Source organism: Girardinichthys multiradiatus, chromosome 23 (assembly GCF_021462225.1).
Source record: "Girardinichthys multiradiatus isolate DD_20200921_A chromosome 23, DD_fGirMul_XY1, whole genome shotgun sequence".
Classification (NCBI taxonomy): Eukaryota; Metazoa; Chordata; class Actinopteri; order Cyprinodontiformes; family Goodeidae; genus Girardinichthys; species Girardinichthys multiradiatus.
Window position 1 is genome coordinate 21,425,403 of NC_061815.1, and position 26,266 is coordinate 21,451,668.

The 26,266-nt window shown below is 41.1% G+C and overlaps 2 protein-coding genes across 4 annotated transcripts; both read right to left on the reverse strand.

The window, feature by feature from the left end:
• Positions 1 to 1,557: 1,557 nt before the first annotated feature.
• znf711 (zinc finger protein 711) lies at positions 1,558 to 10,992 on the reverse strand. Its single transcript, XM_047354421.1, has 8 exons — positions 10,832 to 10,992; positions 9,766 to 9,842; positions 9,487 to 9,584; positions 8,015 to 8,899; positions 7,776 to 7,922; positions 7,464 to 7,682; positions 6,702 to 6,836; positions 1,558 to 4,311 (listed from the first exon to the last, which is right to left on the reverse strand). The coding sequence occupies exons 3-8, from the start codon at positions 9,563 to 9,565 to the stop codon at positions 3,131 to 3,133; spliced, it is 2,646 nt and encodes an 881-aa protein (XP_047210377.1). The 5' UTR covers positions 9,566 to 9,584; positions 9,766 to 9,842; positions 10,832 to 10,992; the 3' UTR covers positions 1,558 to 3,130.
• A 2,404-nt stretch (positions 10,993 to 13,396) lies between these two features.
• On the reverse strand, positions 13,397 to 25,647 carry zgc:66447 (SLAIN motif-containing protein-like). 3 transcript variants are annotated; one of them, XM_047354435.1, is made up of 9 exons: positions 25,332 to 25,646; positions 24,311 to 24,948; positions 20,605 to 20,741; positions 18,660 to 18,779; positions 17,071 to 17,211; positions 16,631 to 16,960; positions 16,375 to 16,518; positions 14,505 to 14,802; positions 13,397 to 14,375 (listed from the first exon to the last, which is right to left on the reverse strand). In XM_047354435.1, the coding sequence occupies exons 2-9, from the start codon at positions 24,937 to 24,939 to the stop codon at positions 14,321 to 14,323; spliced, it is 1,854 nt and encodes a 617-aa protein (XP_047210391.1). In that variant the 5' UTR covers positions 24,940 to 24,948; positions 25,332 to 25,646; the 3' UTR covers positions 13,397 to 14,320. The 3 variants fall into 3 exon arrangements, with proteins under 3 accessions (XP_047210391.1, XP_047210390.1, XP_047210392.1); XM_047354434.1 differs by having other exon boundaries at positions 24,311 to 24,951; XM_047354436.1 differs by lacking the exon at positions 18,660 to 18,779 and having other exon boundaries at positions 24,311 to 24,951; positions 25,332 to 25,647.
• Between the last annotated feature and the right edge of the window lie 619 nt (positions 25,648 to 26,266).

Genomic DNA, 26,266 nt, shown 5'->3' on the forward strand with positions numbered 1-26,266 from the left:
GCACGAGTGTTTTCGGTTTTTTTAATCTTTCATAGAAGGAGAAAGTGCTTAATTGGCCAAGCTTGTGCAAGGAAAATAGAAAAATGGGTGCTTTGTCCTTTCTATTAGTGTGATTGTGCAACAGCCATATGTGCAAATAATAGGCCCTTTTAAAAATGAAAAGTAATAAAAATTGATGCCATCATTTCTTTTCGCATGGCTGGTTTCAGAGGTTTGTTCATGTTGCTCGCTGAAACACCTTTGTTTTTTTTCCCCATTATGTTCCATTATTCTGGCTGTTTTAAACTAAATTTTAAAAATCAATAATGTACTTGTTTTCATTACACCATATTCAAAACAAAAGAAATCCCACACTAGTCTATTAGGCATTTCATGTAAAGGCCCTTCAACAACCAGCATGGTAAACAGTGATTAGCAAAGAGGTGCTGGATATATATTGCATTACATCAAAGCAAAAATCAATATGTATTGAAACTATTTTAGTGAAGAATAAAGAAAGATTTGATGAAGTATTCATACCCCTGAACATCTTCACATTCTGTCAAGTTTCAACCGCAAACCTTGATCTACTTTATCGAGATGGTATGTGATAATCCAACACAAAGTAATTCAGCACTAGATCGAGTCGTGCGGCTACATTTTTGCTGGAGAATTTAAAGTAAAAAAAGCAAAGGAAACAAATTCAGCGTTTTAATTTCATTTTTTTTTTAAAGCTGTGATTGTAATGAGACTATATTTCTTCCATAGATTTGCATTTAGGCCAAATAAATCTGACCAGAGGAACCACTTCCTCATGTTCGCTTTGCACCCTGCAGGGCTTTTAGAAAATTGCACAAAGGAGAAGCTCTTAACCAACCAGGTAACTTGTGAAGGCAATTGGTTGAATACTAATGGACACCACACTTTTCTGATTTGTAGTTGTAAAATCATTTGAAAAGCATGTATTATTTTCTATTTAACAATTATACACACTACTGTGTGTTGTTGTATCACATAAAGTCCCAACTAAATGCTGCATTTTTCATTTGGCCAGATAATTATTTATGTGCTGATGACAAAGTCCAACCTTCTTTTCCTTCCTACTAACCAAACGGTGCTGAAACCCTATTTTATTATTAATGAATGATGCCAGTTACTCAGACGGCTGATTTCCAACACTTGAGCGGTGTTATTGAAGACCCTGAATAGGATTAAGCAGGTACATCAAATGGATGAATGGTGACTCAGTTTGATTGCACCTCAGAAACCACCACAAATGAAACAGGTAAAACTACTGCTAAGCAAGAGCCAGACCAACAAAGCTGTTTGCCACAGAACTCACCATTCAAGACCTTTCTGATACTTATTGATGCTACATTTTTTATAGCACATCTAAATTAGCCTAAATAATGTATTAAAGCCCATATATTAATTGCCTGTACCAGCTAACCATAAAACCAGGAAGTTTATGTTTAGTTTGCACTTTTCATAGCCTAATATTAAACAGATTTTTTAGCTTTTAATTTGAACAAAAGCCTTTAATAGTTCACTCTTGTCTGAGAAACAGGACAAAAAAAGTTAAAAAGATAACCGTTTATTTAGTTGTTTTTTTTGTCCCAACCAGTAGTTTATCCACAATCAGACTCAAAGAGAAATATAGACCAATATACACAAAATGTGGGGATCTTTTTTTAATGTATACCACAATTAACTTCATGAACAGCATATGTGCATACTTTAAAGACTAATGCCAATATAATGACCATTGACTTCAAGGTAATAATCCCACGCTGGAGATTGGGTTGCGTTATTTAGGGCTGTAGGACTAGTGGGGTGGGAAAACTTGTTAGTGAGCACAAACAAAACACAAAACCCAATCACTTATCCATAGAATAAAACAAATGGTTTCACCCACGTCTTTCAATGACAATTTTGATAAAGTAATAGATCGTGCCAAAGTGTTATGAGTGAACACTCAACAGTCTTCTCCTTCACCTGAAGAATGGTGTTTGTTTCCTGCAGATATATCTTTATATATACAGATATATCATTTGATAATTAACTCCCATACATGTCATTAAAATACAAAAAAAATATATATATATATTAAAGTGCTTTCTACTGACTTAAACTCTGAGAGAATGGCATTAATACAGCATGTTTGAGAGTTAAGAATCATTTGTCTTCTGATTAGTTGTGTTCATCAGTGCTTAAGGGATAAAGAACAGATGTAAGGCATGACTGCAATCAGACGGTTAGCAAAGAGAGCACACGTGTGCAACTTACAGTGGCAGTCAGATACAGTACGACCACTCCAGGAGTTACTAAATGTGAAGCCTGCAATCTTTCATGTTCATTCGAGAATAACAATGGTAATAATAACAATGATAACACACTGGTTAATTATCGGGATCATCATAGCGGGTATGATGCCGGATTTCTGTGTTGGAAATGTGCACATTAAAGGAGAAATTACCAGCTTTTTCTTGCTAAACAAACTGGCCGAAATATTTCTGATTAGCATTGTTGACAAAGCATAATTGGTTCTGTTACTACAAAATCATTTTAACGGAGCATCGAGTGTTCAAGCTTGAGAGGAAACCCCAAGATGAGGAAGGTTGCACTATTAAATAAAAAAAAACTGTATGAAAAACCCAGTTCGACATTATGGGTGGCCCTGTCCATTTAAGATCACGTAACACCGAGCAGAAATGTCAGGGTCAAAGCTGGCTATTAAGGATACTAGTTTGTACTGTGGAGGCAAACGTTTCCCGCCTCATCTGAGCAACTAGCGTGACGATCACAAAGCACTAACAGAGTCATCATCTTGCAGCATTTGAGCTGAGTGGGTATAAAAAATATAGGCATTTGAAACCCTGAATATATATGTTCATATGCGATTTTTCTGCAACAAAAGACAATTTACAGCCATCTCACTTAGATCATACACTGTCCTTTTTTCAGGCATCACTCAATATAAAAATGTTTTTTTTTTTTTCTGTGTTCCTCCCGCAGAGAGGTTTAAATCCAATACAACACAAAACAGTAATTACTATATCAACTGCCTGTATCAGTCAGTTCTTTGTTTATACACTAAAATTACCTGTGGATGAGAGACACAGAAAGGAGTGTGTTTGTTAATGTGATGACATTATATCAGCATGTCTTTGTGATGCCTGGCTATGTGCTGGCTCTTCTCTGAAGGCCTCCTAAAGCCCTTGGAGCAGTAGTCACAACGATGGGGGTAGTCCTTGGTGTGAATTGAGATGACATGGCGTTTAAAGCCAGAAGCGTCCGTACTGTTGTACTCACAATACTGGCACTGATAAACCTTCCTACCACTGTGCGTCTTCATGTGCTTCTTCAGCTCTGCTGGCTGCCGAAAGCCCCGCCGGCAGCGCTTGCACTTAAAGGGAAGGTCCTTTGTATGCAAGGACAGGATATGACGGCTGAGGGTGAAAGTGTCAGGAGCGTTAAAGTTGCAGTGCCGACACTGGTGCACCTTGTTGCCTTTGTGTGTCTCGGCGTGTTTCTTCAGCTCCGAGGGCCGGTGAAAGCCTTTCTCACACACGTCACACTGATGGGGGAAGTCCTTGGTGTGAACTGAAATAATGTGTCGTTTAAGGTCACTGGAGTTGGTGCTCTTGTGGTCACAGTGTGGACATTGGTGGGTCTTGTGGCCTTGAACCACCTCTATATGACGCTGGAGTTCTCGTGCATCAGCGTAGGCCTGGGGGCAGTGGCTGCACTTGAAGGGCAGGTCTGCGCCATGCTTGCTCTTGATGTGAGTCTTAAGATTGGACTGGTCTGCACATCGGAACTCGCAGTGCGGACACTGGTAGGGCTTTTCCCCTGTATGGGTCCGCATGTGTTTCTTAAGCTCCGACGGGTGACGGAAGCCTTTGGCGCACTCGACACACACGTGTGCAAAGTTCTTACTGTGGACTGCTAACAGGTGGCGGTTGAGAAGCCCCTGTTCGGCTGTCTCATAGTCGCAGTATTTGCAATGATGAAGTTTGGGCTCTCTGTCCTTGACGATGAGCTTATCAGAGCCCAGGGGGCTGGACTCATGATAGCGTCTTGTGTACTCTGTATATTCTGGAGATCGCTCATTGTTGTGGCTCAGAAGCTTGTGACTCTCCAAGTGATTGTGGAAACTGACCTTCTTGTTGGTGGTAAAGTCACAGTCAGTACACTGGTACTTCTTCTTGAGCAGATGGTCTGGGTGGTTTTTCATGTGGCATTTGAGAAATCCCCGTGAGCGAAACTTCTTTCCACAGATGTGACATGGGTAGACAGTCAGAGGCAATCCATCTGGTCCAATAATGACAGCTGAAAAAGAAGTTAGGGAAAACAGCAGGGATTTATTGTGACGACTATTTAGATCTTAACAGAAATTCTTCTTCTATTTTGAGGTTTACGCTCACCACCGGTATGAATGTCGTTAATGTTGAGCTCATAAAAATATATTTAAAACCCTTTTTCAGTTTCATGAAGGGTAAAAACAAGAATTTGGTGCAGAAGTTTGAATTTTATGTAATTTGTTGTGATATTATACATTCAGGCTGACCTATATACATCCACATCAATATTCTGGTAAATGTCACTTTGGAAGCAGCAGAGACACTCCAACACCAACATTCAAGCATGGCGGTGGTAGCATCATACTCAGCATATATTTCACTGCCAGTGGTACCGGGAGTGACAAAGTACGTGGAAAAATAGAAAAAAATAAATATTCAAACTCAACTTTGATCAACATCTTAGATGGTTGAAACCTGAATACTGTTGGGTGTACTAACAGGACAATGATTCAAAACACACAATACTGGTGTGCTTGGAACGGATAAAGAAGATTCTGGAAAGGCCACCACATCTATTTAATTGAACATTTCTAACCTCTGCTTTAGGGTTAGGTCCGTGCCAGGAAGCCAACCAATAAATATACTACGCAGCAGAGAGGTCAACAAGAAAGTTCCTGTGGCAACTCAAGAAGTACAACCTGCCCACAGGAGCTGCTGGTCATCTTCTACACTGCCATTATTCAGTCTGTCCTATGTTCGTCCATCACTGTGGGGTTTGGTTCATCCACAAAACAGGACAGGTCCAAACCCTAGCGAACAGTTAGGTCTGCAGAAGATCATCGGAGCTGACTATTACCTCCATCCAGGACTTTTACAGGTCTTGGGTCAGAAAAAGGGCAGCTAACATCTCTGCAGACCCCACACATCCTCGACACAAACTGTTTAGACCTTCAGTGAGGTGCTTTACGGGGCTATTTGCAATAACCAGCCACTTAACAGAGTTCCCAGATTGATGCCACATATTAATTACCGTATTTTCCGCACTATAATGCGCACTTAAAAACCATTAATTTTCTCAAAAAATGACAGTGCGCCTTGTAATCCGGAGCGCCTTATATATGGATCAATTGGTTAATTGGTTGATCCATACTGGTTGTACACGGCGCTCTGTCAAAATGTTTCAGTACGACCGGTAAACTACAAAGCCGCACCGCTTGCAGCATTACGGCTACCGTAGTCAGGGGCGTCGCCGAAGTAATAGTGGTAAACACCTGTACTGTGCTTACTCCTAGTCCAACACCACTTGTGTGTGTATAACGTTTGAATGTACCAACGTTTAATTTAGTGCATCAAACTGTTTCTTTTACGTGTTTACTGAATCAGGGAAAAGTTCCCTTTCACGTTTTAACAAACGTTTGATTTCAACTTCAACTTCATAGACTCCAATGCATTCCTAACGTGCGGTTGGCTCTATTCAATAGATTTCTATGTAGAGGAGACCTTACCATGAGAGTGAATGGAGTTATCAGAACGCTGGTTTGTAGTGTATTAATAAAGTTTGACTGACTTATCTGACTGTTTTGTTGACATTCTCTTTAGCACAGCTCCATCTAGTGGATGCATAACGCAACCCCAGTCAAACGTTTGACTGCAGTAGCTTCTATTCTATGCGCCTTATAATCCGGTGCGCCCTATATATGAAAAAAGTTCTAAAATAGGCCATTCATTGAAGGTGCGCCTTATAGTGCGGAAAATACGGTACTTAAAAATCACACAAAGTGATTTTCTGGATTTTTGTTTTAGATTCCTTCACTCACAGTTGAAGAGAACCTATGATAAAAATTAAAGACTTCCACATGCTTTGCAAGTGGGAAAACCGGCAAGATCGGCAGTGTATCAGATACTTGTTTTCCCCACTGTACATATTTAAAAGGAGAAAAATAAATTTTATGTTTAATTTTGCCTTTTTCATATATTTATATTTTAAATGTCTTCATCAAGAGTAAATCTGATCTGAAATCAAATTCCTTGTTTGTGTACACAAACTTGGCGAATAAAGCGGACTGATTCTGAAGTTGAAGAGTAGAAAGTTTCTCTTACTGAGAGACACTTATTCAAATGTTAGCGGGTGTATGCACATATATATATACTCTGACCTGTACAATTAAGATTATGGGTGGGTTTGATTAAATCCACAATAATTTCAAACTTATCCATCAAATTCTTGTTTTAAAATGCACTGAACATCTTTGTTGTATTATTATTCTGCCGCGGAAGAAAATAAATCATAAACTGCAAAACATTTATGAAATTCATAGCCTTGATGAGTTTTTGCAAACTCCTGACTGGTCCTGTATCTTGGTATTTTTAACACTATAAAATAAAGGACTTAGGCCATCATTATAATGCATTTCATACCAGTCTGACACTGCTGTGTCTCTCCTTTTTTGTTCTTCTTAGGTTTCGGTTTGAGAGAACGGTTTGCGACCAGTCCCTCCCGGATTTGCAAAAAAGGTGTAGTAACGCCATTCTTCACCTGATCAATGGTATGACCTGCACAAACATTGTAAATTGTTACAATAGATTTTTTTTTTTTTTTATTGTAAATACAATTATTTTACATCAGCATGAGCTAAATGTTTCTCTAAGAGACTCATTTTTAACGATCGGCTGATGACAGTAATCACATGATTTTCAACTTGACCAGTGATCAGCCAAACAAAAACTAAGAAATTTAATTTTCTTCCAAACAGTGAAAGCACCATACTCAAGCACACCCACATGGTGCCAATTACAACCCTCTTTGGTGCAGACGCTGTAGCTGGAAAAAAAAAAAAAAAAAGACTCAAACTTAGCCACTTTCAGAGAAAGATGATAATAGGAAGCACAGAAATGTTCCTGTTAGTTATCAGACTTTGTTATGAAATATGTTCGATCTAGAAATGTTGGCAGCTTTTTGGAAATCTCAGACTTGAGGTAAGCATCTATATTCTAGAGGGGTAAACATAGTACCTGATGCTTTAATAATTCTAGCTGCACAAACCATTAATATAAGATGCTAAACTACCTTGTCACTCTGTCTTTGCTTTAAGAGTTTAAGAGCAAACTGCGATCAGCGCATCTCAACTAAGTTTCTATAAAAAGGCACCAAGACAGCAGCTTTCACAAAATGAAACATACCAATTTCATCACTATCACCGTCATCATCATCACTCTCGTCGTCGTCATCATCCTCATCATCCTCATCATCCTCCCCCTCCTCCTCTTCTTTCTTTATAGTGTTCTTGACTGCCATGTAGACCATTTTGTCACGACCAACTCCCAGTCTGCCAGATGATGCTGCTTCCAGATCAGGGTGGCCATTCTGGTAATCATCTTCTGTTATTACCTCTGTTCCACCTGAAAATGTAAAAATATTTGTTATTAAAACTCAGGGTTTAATTTCTTTCCTCTATAAAGTATATGGGGAAAAGGGGTTTAAAATAGACTCGCCTAAATCATCATCCGCTTCAGCCTTAAAAATGTAGACTTTTATGACCTCGGAGTCTTCCTCTTCTTTGATTTCCTTGTCTTCCATGACTTCTGTGCTGATCTCCAGAGGCGTGTCTCCTATGTCTAACTTCTCTCCCACCTCATCAACTTCAATGACACAAAAATCAGTGGTTATGTCAAAATAAATACAAAAGTTGGAGTTTGTTTCAGTTGTGTTAAGGCATGACGAAGGATCTTACGGGAGATCATGAGATAATCCTCAGAGCTACTTCTGGCGTCATCATCATCATCATCGTCATCATCGTCATCATCGTCTGTCTGCAGGGTGACCTCCTCTGTCGGCAGCTGTTGATGAATTATGGTCTCGGTGTTGGCTTCCTCCACCATTAACCCTTCTGACACCAGCTGGTGATCCAGTGCGTTTCCCTGGTGCTCAGACAGTAGCTCTGCCACAAACACCTGGTCTTGCATGTCATCATGGTGGTGGTTAGAGTCCTGGATGAGGTCTGCTGTAAGAACGTGGTGATGATGGGCATCCAACGCTTCCTCTATAGCTACCTCCGTTCCAAGTATATTCTCAGGCATGATCACACTGTGTCCTGGGGGGACCATGTCTTCACTTGTCATTTCATGATCCTCTACATCCTGAGCATGAAGACTTTCAACATCCACCTCCAGTCCTTCAACACCCTCAGCTTCCAAACCATGCACTTCCACTTCTTCCTCGAGACCTTCAACAACATGAGCTTCCAGGGCTTCGACATCCACCTCAGCCTCCAGGCCCTCAACCACTTGAGCTTCAAGACCCTCAACTTCAACCTCGCCTTCCAGGCCCTCGACAACCTGAGCTTCCAGCTCCACCACATGTGTCTGTAGGCCTTCAACAACTTCTGCTTCCAAGCTCTCCACATCTGCATGTAAGCCCTCCACCACTTCAGCCTCCAGTCCTTCAACCACTTCGGTTTCCAGGTCTTGAACAACTTGGGTTTCCAGGCCTTCTACCTCTAATTCATGCTCAAGAAGGATGCCCTCATCAGTCATCACATCTGACAGAAGCATGCCCTCAGGTACTGACACCACAATGTGCTCTCCATCGATGTGAGCTAAACCTCCCATGCCAGCAACTGCAAGAAACAGAAAGACAAAGGGTTTAAAAACAGTAATAAAAGCCACAACCTTAGTGTTTGTGAGGGTGCATCATCATTATCTTGTTATTTGCTTACAGGAAAAATAGCAATTCACGAAGAGGCTGAAAATAGCCAGTTATCACGGCCCAGAGCGGAGCCTATTTTAAAGCTGCTTCCCAGCATGTAAAATAATTCAAATGAAGAACTTTCCGAGCAGTTTTAGTAAATGCTGTGATAGGAATTTATTAATAAATACAAATAAACATTGTACATGTTGCTATTTCTGCAATGTGCAACATGAATATCTACCTTACTACCTACCTTCTGTCTAGTTATTTTAAACACTGATTCCACAGGATTACCCACAGATAATTCATGGTTATTGTTCTAGTAATGCGGGATGTAGGACATAAACCAAAAAAGTCATAAGATCTCCTCTGCTTTTGAGAAAAGTTTCAGTATTCAAAATGCAACCTTTGCAAAACAATGTGGTGCATATTAGACAGATTTTTAACAATTATTTACTGCATGCTAAAATTACAAATGATTGGGCTAAACTCAATTAAACATTCCTAACCACCCACCAAAATCTTGCATGATCATAGCATGGGGCATCTTCAGCTCCTGGGTATGAAACTCCAATACTCCTCCTCCTTGATCCATGTCTTCACTTGGTAAAAAACTGAAACATTTTATTGTACACATCAAGAATTATTTGCTTTGTTCCTATAGCTTTGCATTCATTGATTGACGGTTTCAAACACGTAAATGATAAATGATCTAGATAATGCTATCGCATATATTCGTAACTAAAACAAAAGTGAAAGGTAAGAACGTGCAACCACGCAGTACTAAATACATACCTTCACATTTAGTAACAACACTTTACAATAAAAACAACTGGATAGATGAAGTGCCCTGTTCCATCAAGATTATCACCCTGAAACAGAAGAAAAAAACAACATATCACACCGAAATTTCAAAACATTTATTTAAACTCTTATGTAGTTGTGTACAAACCAAATGAACTTTAAACGAAAGAAACTAAGTAGGGGAAAACAAACATGGGGAGAAGAGCTGTTTCATTGAACACTGGCTCCATCTATCGTTTATCAAGAATACTACATGCAGGATGAATCACTCGTTTCGCTATATACACCTGGACCTTGTTGAGATTGATGGGCAGAGCCCTGCACAAACAAAGGACAGTCCCGCTCAGTGTGCAGGGTACAGTCTGACGGGCAGCTGCTCTGAACGCGTTTGGATGTTGTCACTGTATTGCTATTTTGCACGGAATGCAAAGTCGTCCATGCTGATTTGTAATACGAGTATTTAATGCTGTCTGTGATGATGGTTTGTGCATGTCAATGATGTATATAAAAAAAAAAATACACCCTTCCGGGATAAAGACGAACATATGGCGTCACATTAATAGTTTTAGATGCATCTTAAGTCTCGAGACAACTCAGAATTACAAATGCTGAGACTTTGTAGCCACCAATGAAAGCACCGCAGTTATGCAATGCATAACAAGGTGGCTACCGCCCTCCACCCACTGAAGCTAACTAGCAAGCACGCTAAGGGAAAGTCTTCAAGCGCCATTTTGTTTTAGCATAAAAGCTAATTCACTGGATTCTTTAATCAGACTAAAATGTATTTGCACATCATCGCACTTGAATATAAAATATGATAATAGAAGACAATGAGTACGAGCAATATATGTATATGTACTATGTAACAAAAAAACATTTTCTTGGTCTTATCTTCGCGCAGACGGCCGTCCTATCGGCTAGCTAGCTTGCTAAGCTAGGCGGAGCGGCTTGTGCCGCATTATCTTCCATGTTGTTTCTCGAAGAGGGCCCGCTACGTTTGACTGGGCCTTTGCGTCCTATTCCCCGTGCCTCTGCGGTCGATTTGAAATATTTTTACCTTATAGCTTCGTCTCCTGACTCTATCGGTGTGTCTCCCCCTTGTCGAATATGTCTGTTATTGTTTTGGTTTATTTTTGACGGTAAGCTAAGTGCGGCCTGCAGTTTTTGGATTCCCGGCCACTCTTTGCTAGGCCTCGGCCAATCAGCTTGCTCCCTGACAAGCAGAGGCAGGGAGGGCGGGGGGCAGACAATGCGTGGCCTCGTTTACCGCTGATCCCTTACTATTTGCGTCATGCATAAGAGAGCAGTTGCATTAAAACAATCCTTGGCGTAATATAAATGTTTAATTAAAGTAGTATGGAGAGTTGAATATATGAACATTAAATCAGATTTTTGGAAGAAAAGAAAGTTCATGCTTGCTCATTCTGCGCTCAGACTTTTTAAGCACAGATGAGGCCTGTAGGCCATTTTGTCACAAGGGGTGGGTGGCGTAGCACTATCGTTTGAGAGCTGATCATGCAGCCACACCGCGGTTTCGGCCACAGTGTCTCGTTAGCCTAGTCCAGCATCATTATTAAGAACATTATAATGGCAATACGTTCAAGAACTCTTGACAGGTTCTAAGAACAACGACACCGGTCAGTTATAAATGGACAACTTCCTGTTAGTTTGAGAATGAATGGAAAACTTTGGTCTTATTATGTGCAGCCTTGCAGAAATCAACAGTTTTACCCATTCTACCCATTGTTAGATTACCCACTAAACTTGACAATTAATTGTATTATGGAAACAAGTTATTACTGTAATTACAAGGTGGAAACAATAGAACTTGTTTAACTAATGAGGTTTGGACAGAGCCGGTCCTAGCCTGCAGAATTTGATTTTCAGGGGCCTTTCCGCCTACCATAAGGCACCATAATACAAATAGAATTCCCTTTATATTTTTTTTATTAACATTTATGCATTATATATCCACATAAAAGAGTAGATGCTGCACTGGCTTAGTTGAGCAATTATAAATGACAGGTTCGCATGTTTGCGTTTTTTAAATTACTTTGTAAAGCAACATAAGCATGTTTCGGGAGAGGATTTGCCAAACCATTGAAATTTACTTTCATCTACTTTTGTTAAATCTTTTGTTGATACAATAATATATGTTCACTTTAAAGTTAATACACACACACAAACACACATACATATATATATATATGTGTGTGTCTGAGAAGAAATAGACTACATTATTAGACTAAATTCTTCCTGTTATACGTTAGTTATGATTAGTAAAGAAAAAAAAACAGATAATAATATCATGACATCATAAGCTTTTTGTAGATACCATTTCTAGGTGACATCATGTTGTTTGGAAAGGAAACAGATTTTTTTGTCCTAGAAAGAAAACGTGTTTTGGTGTGTATTGTGTGAATCAACCTGAAAGCAAAAGCTAAAGATGCTGACTGATCCACAGTCCTATAATGACATGGGTGGAATGAAGCCATTACTCCAGACGTAACATTAAAAGCCAAATAACAGTTTGCAAATGAACTCAAGGACAAAGAACGTAATTTGTGAAGACATTTATTGTGTTCTAAAGAATCTAAAATTGATTTGTTTTACCATAATAGACCATCTTTACATTTGGAGAAAAAGAGGGAAGTTTGCAACCCTGGGAACATCCCAACTGTGAAGTGCAGGGATGGCAACCTCATGTTGTGGGGGTGTCTTGCTATCAGGAGAGGCTGGTATACTTTACCAAATAGTATCATGAGGAAAAAACATTGTATGGAACTATTGACACATTTCAAGACATCGGCCAGGAAGTTGAAACTTGGGCATAAAAGTGTGTCTTCCAACAGTGACATGCTGCCAAATTAGTAACACTGGCTGACAGACAACAAAAGCAATGTTCTGTGCCCAAGTTAAACTGGTAGGCAGAGCTGAAAATGTGTGTGAAAGCAAAACAGCTGACAAACCTGTTACACCAGTTCTATCAGAAGGAATGAAACACATTCTTATTCCTATAACTTCTGGTTTTAGGAACCTCCTGCTTAATTGAACGACCTGAGTCAGTGCCTAAGCGCTTTTGTCCTTAGTTCCAGCTCTGTTATTGAGTGAGTTCTAGGTGTAAAAATTTTTTAAGAGTGGCATCACTTAATAAATCAATTCTTTTAAATTGAGTTTAATAATCCTTATTTTACTGCTAATTTTATGTCTATGGTACCCTGCCTCTCACCCAGCGATTGCTGGAGTTAAGTCCCCCGTGACCCTGCAAGGGCAATCAGGTATAGACGCTGGATGGATGTTAAATTTATGGTTGTTTCAGCTAAATATTCTATTCCAAAAAAAATCTAGTTTCAAATTTCTCATACAAGCAAAGGGACCCAACTTTTATTTTTGAATAAATTAAATACAAACTATTTGTAGATATTATGTATTATTCAATCTCAAACTGTTCTGTGCACATTATGTTTCCGATCATCATACGACATGGGCTCTATAAAGAGCTTTGCTTGTGTTTTGCTGTTACTGCTACTACCGTTCATTCATAGACTGTATAATGTAAGCAAGCAACATGTGATTCAGACCTATTTGGGCAAGGAAACCCTAAAAATAATCAGAAACACACTTACTGCTTCAGGGTAAACTTTATTTTGTTTCATCACAGTTCCTAAATTTCAGAGGCACTCTTCATGAGGGTGCATAGCTGACCAAGGCACAAGGCCTCTGTGCATAACCACTTCCTTTAATACAGTGTTTTACAAAAAGCAGGTCTTCAATCTACCTTCAGAGATGCAGTAAAAATGCCTGTGAAGTTCAGTCGTGTTCAGTACCTTCAATTGTTTAAAATTACTTACAGAATTAAAGAGTTGCAGCTGTAATGCACCTTGGCACAAACTATATTTCTTTTTTTCCCCCCAGATATAATTAATAAGGGCAGTGTGGTTTACAAGAGTTGCACTGCTGTGTAGGCATGTAGCAGAACACAAACACAACACAATTCACAATGAGTCACTCACACATTTGTAAGTCTCCACAGATCATTGTTGGAACACATAGATTTGTCATATTGCAGTTAAGACAATGATGAGAAGGCTATGGAGCAAGGGGAAAACAACAAAACCCAGCATGCAACGCTCTGTACTTTTATCTAGTTATTCAAACGTACAAACCAGCAATATCTTCATTTATTTTGTCTTCATATCAATTACAGCAACAGTGCAGAAATACAACCCCTAAAATTCCAACAGCTTCTCAAAATCACCATAGAAAAATATGTCAAATTGACACAAACATATATATTTATATATATTTTAGGAAATCCACAGTTGGTCCACGTAACTAACGGAGTGTGCATTTGCAGCTCCTCGTCTTCCTACACATCCTCTCTTTGTGTCTGTGTGTGGGTTGACAATGTATCATGCGAAGGAAGAGATAAACTACAAATCCAGTGCAGTCCAGAGATCCAGCCTAAAATGAGGGTCTGAGAGGTTCTGTTTCTTTAGATGAGGGGAAATCAGGTCAATGTTCCAGCATCAAGGACAGGCAGAGGTTAGTAGCAACCATCTTTCCAGGATTCATCTGAGATTTTAGCCATGCCTAAAGACCTGTCGAAATAATTAAAGCTTAAGTTTCCATTCACACTTGGACAAGCATAAAGTGAAACATCCCCAAAGACTTAATCACAAATTCCCCATCATATCCTTTTTTCAACCCATTTCCTGTTGGCAACTGACCTCCTGGGAGGCTGTGAGAGTTTGCTTCTGGTGGAAACGGATGACACAGCCTGAGCCCGTCCCACCACAGGCCGTCCTCCCCCAAACGAGGCCCTCCCAGGTATGCAGCCTCCCCCATTCACGGATCCCGGAGACTGGACCCTGCGACCCCCTGTTGTGGGAAGCGACTGGATAACTGGGAGACCTCTAGGAGACTGACGACCAGCTGACATGGAGCCCACCGGGTTGACGGCTTTGACGGGAGTTCGCAACGTGAGTGGAGACTGACCGTTGCTGCGTAGACGACTACAAGCCATACCTAAAACAGGAAAGGAAGGAAAATGCTTCAACACAATCTCAATATAGAGTTTATTGAGGTTTTAGGCAAACTGAGGACAAAGAGAAAGTACAAAAAGTGTAAGTGTGCAAAAGTGTACATTATTCTTTGAACTTTTCTACACCAACATGTTATATCAGGCTCAATGTATTTTTTTTTTTTTAGAATATTAGTTCTGACTTGTATGTTTAGGGGGGGTTATTCTGTTGGAAGGTGATCCGTTGTCCCAGTCTCAAGCCTCTATCTGTTTTTGTTTAAGCTCCATCCATCTCCCCACCATCTCTGATCAGCTGAGTGGATGGGTTTCATCTGACCAGAGCACTTTCATCGACATGTTCCTGTATCCCCTACATGGCTTGTTGTCAACTGCAAATGTGACTTTGGGACGGTTTCTTTCAACAATTAGTTTCTTCTTGCGTCTCTTCCATAAAGGCCACATTTGTGAAATGCAAGACTAATAGTTTTCCTGTAAACAGATTCTCACACTTGAGCTGAGGGTCTCCGAAGCTCCTCCAGAGTCACCATGATCCTGTTGGCTTCACTGTTTAATTCTCGTTGTGCCCAGGTTTGTATGTTTATGATTGCTTAAATATTGCTCAGTTGAGATTTTTGTTTTTTTATATATGGACAAGTATGTAACTATATAAGAATTAAATACTGAACACCTTAAATTTCATAGCAGAAGCCAATTTGCAATGTATGTCCTTTGTTTGACTTTTAGTTACATAAAAAACAAAAAAAATCAGGTTTAATTTACAGAAAATTATGAAAACCATGTATCATTTTATTTCTGTCTCTCATGTATCCACCTTGTGTTGGTCTATGACATTATGAGGTTTGTGGTTGTAATGTTACAAAGTTCAAATTGTATGAATACATTTGGGAGGCAATGCACGTTAAAATCTTGTTTTCTATGAGGAGGTCTGGATGAACAAAAGAAAGATAAATCTAAATGGTCGAGAAGGAAGGAGGGCAGCATCTGAGATGTTAGTTCAACCGCAGCTGGTTGAGAGTTGGGACATGCATGTGTTGATACATGTAGTAATGACAAATAATGCCTTAAATTAAACATGAAAATCTATCGAGGTAACTGCAAGATTTAGGTCAGATTTTATTTTGTATTTTTCAGAAATCTGGTTTGTGATGCAGTAGTTTAAAGGTATTGGCAAGCGAAAGTGCTGGCACCATCATTGTGCATAATGAGGGCTGCTTATCGTAGCATCCACGTTGCAATGTGAGCATGCACAATAGTCGTTTTACAAGATATGTGATGCTAAGTTTGATAGATAAACGTAAACAAGTCTTTAATTTTGAATAACTGATCTATCAGGGAGCTCTTTTCTTGGAAACATTGGCATTTTTGTATGAATTTAATAACAACACACATGTTCATATCCAATCATTCTCCATGACATAAAAGGTCAAATTATACTGCAGAAAAAATCCTCACTTAACTGTCCACTTGTCTTAGGACTCATGTGGCCATGCAGATTAGGAAAAGATGGAAAGTTACATGTTAGGAGTGAGGAGAGCAGGTAAGGAGGGCAGGGTTACCTGTGGAGGGGGAGCGAGTCAGGTGGGACATGCGGTTGCCAGAGCTCTGGAGGTTAGCCTCCATGCTGCGGCTGTTTCTGACTGCTTCCAGGGAGCGTAGGCTGGTACGGGGGGCCAGGTTAGGCATGCTGTGTCTCAATTCCTCTGCAACCACACACAGTGTATTTAACAACTGAATAAACCTCCTTTTATCTACAGCAACGTTCCTAGGAATATTCTCAGTCTCAATGGTAATCATTACAAGGTTTGAGTCTACCTTCACTCTTAGCAAATTTGAGCAGATCTGCGCTGGGACCCTGAAGGGACCGTCTGGGTGTTCTTGTGCGCGGAGCCCCGAGTCGACTGCTGTACTCCTGCCCGTGGTTGGAGGTGGAGGGAGAGAGGCAGCGAGGTGAACCTAGAGGCGACGGGGTGAAGCGATGTCGCCGCTGGGGAGCAGATGAGAGGTCGTCCTCTTCATCCTCCAAGCTGTAAGTGTCAAACTCCTGGTCACTGTATGTACCGCCACGGCGCAGGGACTGCAGAGACGTTGTGGAGCTGCGGCGAGACGCAGAAGCTGAGCTGGAAGCATAATCCTGCCTCAGACCTGTCACCAAAGAGGACATTGCATTCAAGCAAAAACTGCCTGTATAGAAGCAGTAAAGAGGAAACATGTTTACAAGCAAGCACCAACAACTCTGTGTGACAGCGACTTACTCTCTTCCTGTAGACGAGCCATGATCTGCACATCAGTGAGATCCTGTAGCTTGTAGCCCATAGAAATGGAGTCATCTGAGGTGCTGAGCTCGCTGTCTATAGAGGACTGAGAGCTCAGGGCTGAATGCATGCTTGGGACAACTAAAATAACAGAGAGTGATACCTGTTACAACAAGTTAGTTTATGATGCTGAGAATACAGCTCAGACCTTTTAATTTCATGCTAAGCAATAAAAGCAGGAATCAACACCACAAAAGCAAACAGTGGAATAGTTACACATACTTTTCACAAAAATCGAACTTGAAAAAAAAAACAAAAACAAAGCCTGTCCAAAACATTTTGTTGTGAACGCATCCTGGGTGATTTTCTCCATTTGCACACAAACCTAACAAACTAAATCGCATCACAGGATGATTTGCACAATTCAGAAGCAGGAAGTTGGTGTAAACCAGTACAAAAGGAGCCTTGATTGATGAAATACTGAATACTGTATACAACTCAAGATAATTAAATGGAGTAATCCAGTACAATGCTGATTTAGGTTAGGTACTGTATGCTGTTTTTCTGTTTGTTTTAGGAGTAAACAATATCAGATGAAATCTGCTTAATCACCTCTAGTCTGTTCAAGCTCTCAGAATCCCTTTTGGACCTATAGAATGAGCTGTTATGATTCCACCTGAGCAGCAAAATGAGGACATTTTACTGTCTGGCTTTGTTTCCAGTGCCTTGTAAAAGTCTTCATCTCTGGACTTCCAACAACAACAAACTTGGATGTATTTTCTGGGATTTTATTCAATCTTGCCACCATTTTCTTGCTTTTACTGTTGTTTTGCAAGGCAGCATTACTCTAGAATGATTAATCCCCTCATGAAGTTTCCTGCCTGACAAACAAATAACGGCTTAAGACCAACACAAAACATGCTCTGTAAAAGATCTCAGATTAAACAGGATCACATCTCTCGGGCCAAGAACATTCAAGTCGATGCAAAGTTAGTTGGAAAGTTGGCAAACATTCGCACTGCAGATCTTTAGAAAAAAGTCCAGAAATATTATGAGAACATCTAAGAAATAAAATCCCGTCTCTAGAAGTTAAATCAAGTTTCTTTCTCCTGTTGGAAAATGACATATAATTAAAAATAAAATTGGTCCTCTTCTAAATTGTTCAAGTGTTTTCAGCCAGCAAAATGCATTTTCACACACATTTAATGGAACAAAAATAACGTCTGACTATAAAAAATATTTCGTTTTTTTTAGTTCCTATGTCTTTTATCTGTGATGCAGAGATAAAAGGATTGTTTGAGTACCTTGTCATGCAATAAGTTACCAATTCCCAATGCAACTTTAAGGATGTCCTTATTTGACTAGTTATCTGTGGTATCAAACGGTAAAACGAAGAGTTGCCAGGCAGAAAGAGGAAATCAGCCAGGAAAATATGCCAAGATTTCAGAAGATGGTTTGCAGAGTGCTGGGAAGCACAAGGTAGAGTGAGTCAACATGCAAAAGTACCAGCGTAGCCCCTAAAAAGGTGACACTGTTGACACGTTTTAACTCACTTACAGGAGAAGTAGTGTGTTAATGTCATGCCATACCTGAGCTGCCACAGGTTAGTACGGGTTTGTTAGTCGATTTGTGGTACCCAGGAGAGATCAGGCCAGAGCTGGCCGAGCCTGCCTCTGACGGGCTGCAGTACATGTTTCTCCATCGAGACGCTGCAGGGGACAGGACAGGACAGATCAGATACCCGACATGAATACAGCGTGGCGTAAAGTCTGAAAAGGGGGCTGGTAGTACTGGATTAACACATAAAATACACGGGTTAGACAATAAAACTGAAACACCTGGTTTTAGACCACAATAATTTATTAGTATGGTGTAAGGCCTCCTTTTGCAGCCAATACAGCGTCAATTCATCTTGGGAATGACATATACAAGTCCTGCACAGTGCTCAGAGGGATTTTAAGCCATTCTTCTTGCAGGATAGTGGCCAGGTCACTACGTGATACTGGTGGAGGAAACGTTTCCTGACTCGCTCCTCCAAAACGCAACAAAGTGGCTCAATAATATTTAGATCTGGTGACTGTGCAGGCCATGGGAGATGTTCAACTACACTTTCATGTTCATCAAACCAATCTTTCACCAGTCTTGCTGTGTGTATTGGTGCATTGTCATCTTGATACACGGCACCGCCTTCAGGATACAATGTTTGAACCATTGGATGCACATGGTCCTCAAGAATGGTTCGGTAGTCCTTGGCAGTGACGCGCCCATCTAGCACAAGTATTGGGCCAAGGGAATGCCATGATATGGCAGCCCAAACCATCACTGATCCACCCCCATGCTTCACTCTGGGCATGCAACAGTCTGGGTGGTACGCTTCTTTGGGGCTTCTCCACACCGTAACTCTCCCGGATGTGGGGAAAACAGTAAAGGTGGACTCATCAGAGAACAATACATGTTTCACATTGTCCACAGCCCAAGATTTGCGCTCCTTGCACCATTGAAACCAACGTTTGGCATTGGCATGAGTGACCAAAGGTTTGACTATAGCAGCCCGGTCGTGTATATTGACCCTGTGGAGCTCCTGACGGACAGTTCTGGTGGAAACAGGAGAGTTGAGGTGCACATTTAATTCTGCTGTGATTTGGGCAGCTGTGGTTTTATGTTTTTTGGATACAATCCGGGTTAGCACCCGAACATCCCTTTCAGGCAGCTTCCTCTTGCGTCCACAGTTAATCCTGTTGGATGTGGTTCGTCCTTCTTGGTGGTATGCTGACATTACCCTGGATACCGTGGCTCTTGATACATCACAAAGACTTGCTGTCTTGGTCACAGATGCGCCAGCAAGACGTGCACCAACAATTTGTCCTCTTTTGAACTCTGGTATGTCACCCATAATGTTGTGTGCATTTCAATATTTTGAGCAAAACTGTGCTCTTACCCTGCTAATTGAACCTTCACACTCTGCTCTTACTGGTGCAATGTGCAATCAATGAAGACTGGCTACCAGGCTGGTCCAATTTAACCATGAAACCTCCCACACTAAAATGACAGGTGTTTCAGTTTCATTGTCCAACCCCTGTATGTCCACTTGTTTAAATGAACATGTCTACAGTCAGATGTAGGCTTGTTGTTTGCCATCAGGTTGATTCCCCCTTTGAATGGGAAAAGGTAATCCAATCTAACCCCCGACTGTATGCAGTTGTTCAGCTGTGGTGTGAATAGCTTTGTTGTTCTGGTTCTGCTGTGTGCAAAGAGTCGGATCTAAGCGCATTATAAATACTGAATGTAGTCTGTTGGATCAGGTGCAAACTTTCTATCCACACACAAAAGCGGATCCTCCACACTGAATATAACTATTCAGGCTTTGTCATAGAACTTAAACAAACAGATCTGTGCAGATGTACCGGAGAGGTGAGCTGTAAGCATACGGAGGAGCAGTAAACATGCTCAATTACGCCTCTGTGTGTTATTTAAATTCCTGTAGATTGGATTCAATGCAAGAAAAACATCCAATGTTTTGTGTTCAAAGCGTACTCTGGTCCAAACAATTGATCAAAGTCCGGCAAGCCATTTCTGTTTCCGGGCTGCGATGATCGAGGGCCTGCCGACACCACTTCAGCGGCGAGTCTGGACATTGCTCTGCCACTTGCTTTCTAGGAGAAACATACAACCTGTGCGAGAGAAAGCAGAGGAGCGGTTAAAGCTGTAGAAAGCCAGCTGGCAGGAGCAGAAGAAATAGGAGCAATACTCAGCAGAAAATTAAAAGAACAAACATAATAGGAGCATGCAGCAACAGGTCGATTAACGAATCTCTGAGAGGGGTCTGTTTGACAGCAAAGAGCAAACGGATCACGTGAAGAAACTTTCAAATTTGTTGTCTGGGCAGATCATTCACAAATTCAAAGGCTGACAGAAGCTTTGAGAAACATCTATTCAACAAACATCAACCATAGATTTCTGTGGTTACTTGTGGGCACTTCTTCTGTGGCGTCTACCGTTGCTGGGGCAACAGCAAACGCCCGTGAAGTCTGTGTGAGCTTCGAAGTGGTGATCACACGGACTGATCTTTCCAGTTAGATACGCAAAACAGCCTGGACAGACTGGTTCTGTAGAAATCAACGGCAAATCATCTTCCCATTAGGCAAACACAAAAGATCCAGTTTCCAAGAGGAGCGAGCAACCATGCTGGGAGCAATATTCAGGTCACACACCCTGCCAGAGAGCTGGGAGGGCGTGAGAGGGTAAGGGGATGTGGAGGAGGGAGGGAGGCAGGAGAAACTTCCTTCATAGAGAAACTGTTTGTTCTACAACAATGCTTGATCCGATTACACTGGTCGCCAGGTGAAAATCCACATGAAAAACTTAACCTATATGGGAAGGGTTTGGTGAGTTTCTGCACCGATTACAATGTTCAAACAGCAGGTAAACGTGGACTCTTTCAGCTACTCCATGAACACCAAACCAGGCTTATCTAATGAAAAATGTGGCAGAATTGAATGTTTGAGGACCATTTGTGGAGTTCAAATGTACATTGTCATAATGTTCTTTGCATTAAAGTTTATAATCAATGTTCCAGAGGTAACCAATCATCTCAGGGGAAAATAAGAATATAAAAGGGTGTGAGGCATTTATATTTTTTTATCTGCTTCACCCTGATATCCCTTATGCCTGGTTCACACCGTGAGATTTTAAAATTGTTGGCTGATTTTCAAAACCTGAGAGACCCCACACGCGACGATAAAAAAACAAAACAAAAAAACGTAGATATAACAGGTTTGGTCCTACAGTGTGTGGTGTCCAGCCACAGAGCGAGCACAACACACCGCACACGAACAGATTTCACTCACAAACATTTCGTTTTCAGACGGGGAATCTCGCAAAACCTCTCGAAATCAAACGTGAGTTTAGAGTAATTCCTTTCTGACTAGCTACACGTCACATACAGCAGGCTGCGTGCTCGTTTGTCCTTGGGTAACATCCCACAAGCTAAGATATCGGGCCAAGACAATCCAACATATTGAATATCCACCATCACGATGATTGGGGCATGTTGGAAGGGGAAGATCGGGTCAAAAAACAATCGGCATAAAAATCCTGCAGTGTGAACCAGGCATTAGGCTGGCGACACACTACACGACCTTCCTGGTCTCGAGAAGGCTAGGAGTTCTCTACAGCAGACTGGTTTTTGATTTACGACTGATAGACTGGGGGATCACACACTTAACACCTGCATCTGGATCACGGGCTACAGGATTTTTCAGAGCAACTAACTCCAACAGAGTGTATGAAACTCTCGCGAGGGCAACAGTTTAAAGTTGAAACAGATACCGGTAGGTGGTGATAATAGAAGATAGTCAGTTTTTTTTTGTAACCCACAGGTGAATGTGGTTTGGATGTTGTTCAATGTATTCTTTGTTCTACTCAGGTTGAGAGTTTGGAACATTTATTTGAGGTTGGTTTAGGGTTTTAGGGATGTATGATAAACACGTTTGTTCTGTAGGGTTATTCAGAAATGTCACTTTGTTAAATATGTCAATTATTTGGTTTATTTCAATACGGTCATTATTTACTGTATTGTGTTGTTTTTAGTTTTTTTTTTATTATCAATACATGTCTGTAAATAGTTAGATGATAGTTTGTATTATGCTCAGTGCTGTCAACTGTTTAAGGTCATAAGGTTGTGAAGTTACAAAGAAACTTTTTCTAAAAAATTGTCTCACAGCTGGTGCCGTATCCCAGCCTTTGTTTTCACTGGCTGTCCGCAAAACCTGTTTGCTGTTGAAAAATTCAAGTGTTTGTTTGACTGTGAATGAAGTCGGGTCGGGTCGGTTCTCCCTCACACACACACGTATCAAAGTATCAGATATCTGTGCCGACTTGCCCTGCCAACTGACCACAACTACCGCAGACTTTCCCTGACTGGGAATCGGGGGTAAAATCGGACACTGTGGCTGCAACTGAATGTTTTAGGTTAAAGCATATTAAGTGTTAGAATGGCCCAGTCAAAGTCCAACCCCAAATTTAATTGAGAATCTGTGAAGAGCTTTTGAAACTGATGCTCTACATACTCTGATTAAGCTTAAGTTATTTAAAACAAAACAATGGATAAAAAATTTGACTTGCAACTATAATTACAGTAAAAGGTGGTTCTACAAAATACTGATCGAACTCAGAGGTGGCTGAATGCAAATGCACGCCGCACTTTTCAGATTTTTATTTAGATATATTGTTTTTTTTATTCTTCATAATTATTGGGTAAGCTGTGTAGATCTACCACACGAAGTCCCAAAAACATACAAAGACTTTTGTGGCTGAAACTGGACAAAATGTGGAAGACTTAACAGGTTATGGACACCTTTACAAGGCATGGTATATCTGCTTTAGATCTATGTTATATCTAAAGCATAGTATCTTTAAATGTGAGACACTATGCACCTAATGAATCCCCTAATATAAAACAGAACAAAAACAGGGCTCAATCGAGCGCAAAGCAGTTTAGCCATAGGCCTGCATCCAGGCCAGATCAGATTATGCTGCAGTGAGGATTACACCATGTTTTGTCTATGATAACCTCACAAAGCCCATATGGTATGGCTAATAATGTGAAGCTGAAAGAAATAAGCTGAGCGGTCATAAGCTCTATTGGATCAGGAACACACGTTAACCTGTGGATTGTTTATGTTGCGGATGCATTTTCGTAGTTACATACTGTCTATTATTATAGGGTAAACAAGTCTGATTTTTTCATTTATTATGGTCTGAAGTATAATAATGTTGTAGTAATCTGTGTCAAATCAAACCAATAGAAACAGCAGTTTCGTTCCCTGAAACTGTTTTCGCTTCATTTGAAAGGAGATACCTTGAGAATGGTATAAAATTTCAGATAAAATTACTTTCGCCATAACCCGTCAAACACAAATATTTGCTTGTCTCGTCTGGTGTATTATAGATATTGCAATATCTGCTACATTTTCTCAAGATGAGCTTTGCAAGCTAAGTAAAAGGCAGCTGCTTAATATTGTGCAGGAAAAACATTGAGGATTGAGTCTACTTCTACATCCTGGTGCTACTGTGTCACTGCCCTCACAAACCACCAATCAAATGTAAAGGCACAAATGACTCATGGCTGAAGGGGCTACCTTTATATACACACGAGCAGGAATTAGCAAATGAACCATTAAATGTGCCTTCGCTGCATAACTAGAAAACACAGACAAGCAGTGTAGAAAATAGGACCTACCAACTGTCCTCGTCCTCTACCTCAGCACACTCGTCTTCCAAATCCAGGACATCCACCTCATCCAGTGCAGTCTGGTCCACACCTGAGTCACTCTCTGTGAGTGTCTCTGACTCGTAGCTCTCCTGAGATGGGCTCTCAGGGGTCTGGCTCTGCCCCTGAGACCGTTCGCTGCCATTTCTACATGTCAGAGAGAGAAAGCCCCCGCACGGACCCAGATCTTCCTCTTCCACCCTCTCCTCCTCATCCTCCAGCCTGTTGATCGCGGGCAAAGGGGACATGTCTTCCCCACTGCTGCTGTTGTTGTCCTGAGAGGGTGACAGCTTGCAGTCTGTGCTACTCAGTTCCCCACTGTGGTCCAGCCTGAGCTGATTACAGGTCAGCCTCTTGTTGATATTGTTAGCAGCACTCAGGTTGCTGTTGGCTCCTCTGGGGATAACAGTCTTGGCTCCCCTGTTGCGCAGCGTCTCATTCTGGACCTCCAATCTGCGAACGAGCTCTTGCAGCTTTCGGACCTCCTCCAGCTCCACTCCAGCCAGGTCCTGACCCCTGTCCCCGGCCTCTTCACAGACGGGGTCGGAGCTCTCCGTGAGGCCGGTGGGCCTGCCATTATCAGGCTCAGGGACCACCATGCCGCTACTCTGCTGGGAGACATTATTACAACATTATATGTTGGGTTGCAGCTCTATAAACGAGGCTCTCTGCCAACATAAAAGAAGCTTTGTACCGTAAAGTTGATCCAAACGTTTAATGTTTGAGGCTGTTTCAGTTACATAAACGTATTTGCAAAGTACGTTAGCTCAAATATAAACACGCTACCCACATGTGAACTCAACGGTGTTATCTTTTATTTACATTTATACGCTCGTCATTCTATTATGACAGATGAGTTATAAGCTGCCGTGTATCTAATAATTAAGCCAGAAATGCTACATTTTACTGCGACCAAGAATTTAAAAAAATGACAATAATTGCCTCTGCCTAATGTTAGCTAGTATGCATGCTAACAACAACACAACCGTACCGGTGATTCAGCCGTGTTGTCCCTGCGATCTGGTTGACTGAGCTTGCCCGCCACTCAGAGCTCAAACTCCCCACAACGGCACAGCGGCCCGCATGGATGGAGAGGCCAATTACAACCACAAGAAACCGGGCCCGAACGCGAATGTCCAGACAGTGAAGCGGGGAAACTCGGATGCAGCTAGTCCATCTTCTGTTGTAGGTGAGCGCATCGTACAGCTGCGAACTAGCTTGATGGTGGAATTAGTTACCCCAGTTCAGTTGAGCAGACCTGCAGCAGAGCATCACTCGCCCCTCCCCCTTAGACATTTCCTGTCGGTTAGCGCCCCTCTATGGCAACACGGCGCACTGCAGCAAGCCACTTGTCATATAATATTAAAGCCGCTACGTGTCGCTGTGTACACCTCTACGTGAAATTCAATAAAACTGTAAACATCAGGAACTGTACTGAAGAGAGACAGAATATTTCATTGCCTTTCCAAGCTCCTGGCTCATAAATAACTGGTAAAGGCTTGTAAAGACTACTACGACAGGCTAGAGTATACATACATCGCTAATCAGCCAATTAATCTGTGGAATAGTGTGAAAACATTCTGTTTGAACAGCTCCATTAACAGCTGCTACCTATTAAAACAAAATGGCAAAATATGTAATTAGCAATCACATTTGAATTTATTTTAGATTTCTGGAGATGGTTTAATAAGCACATAAACAACCCACTCTGGGGTCCAAGGGTTCAATGATTAATATGACTCAAAGTGTACACACCCTGCTTCAAATGACGGTTTTGTGATGTAATCACATAAAGAGAGACAGAGAGATATGGAGAGAGATTGTGATATGTATACAAATATGAGGGGTTGCGTAACTATTTGTAACTAATAGCTGTATGTTTCTTGTTCATTTGGAAGACTCATTTGCACCCGGTCTTTATCTTCT

Bases quoted from the DNA above. Each gene is read 5' to 3' on its own strand.
- zgc:66447 (XM_047354435.1), bottom strand. From the start codon at position 24,939: ATGGTGGTCCCTGAGCCTGATAATGGCAGGCCCACCGGCCTCACGGAG. The intron at 17,212-18,659 runs GTATGGCATGAC...CTGTTATTTTAG, and splicing joins ACTAACCTGTGGCAGCTCAG to TTGTCCCAAGCATGCATTCA. The intron at 14,803-16,374 runs GTAACCCTGCCC...TTCCTGTTTTAG, and splicing joins GACTCGCTCCCCCTCCACAG to GTATGGCTTGTAGTCGTCTA.
- znf711 (XM_047354421.1), bottom strand. From the start codon at position 9,565: ATGGATCAAGGAGGAGGAGTATTGGAGTTTCATACCCAGGAGCTGAAG. The intron at 8,900-9,486 runs GTGGGTGGTTAG...TGTTTCTTGCAG, and splicing joins TATGATCATGCAAGATTTTG to TTGCTGGCATGGGAGGTTTA. The intron at 7,683-7,775 runs GCGAGTCTATTT...TTACATTTTCAG, and splicing joins TGAAGCGGATGATGATTTAG to GTGGAACAGAGGTAATAACA.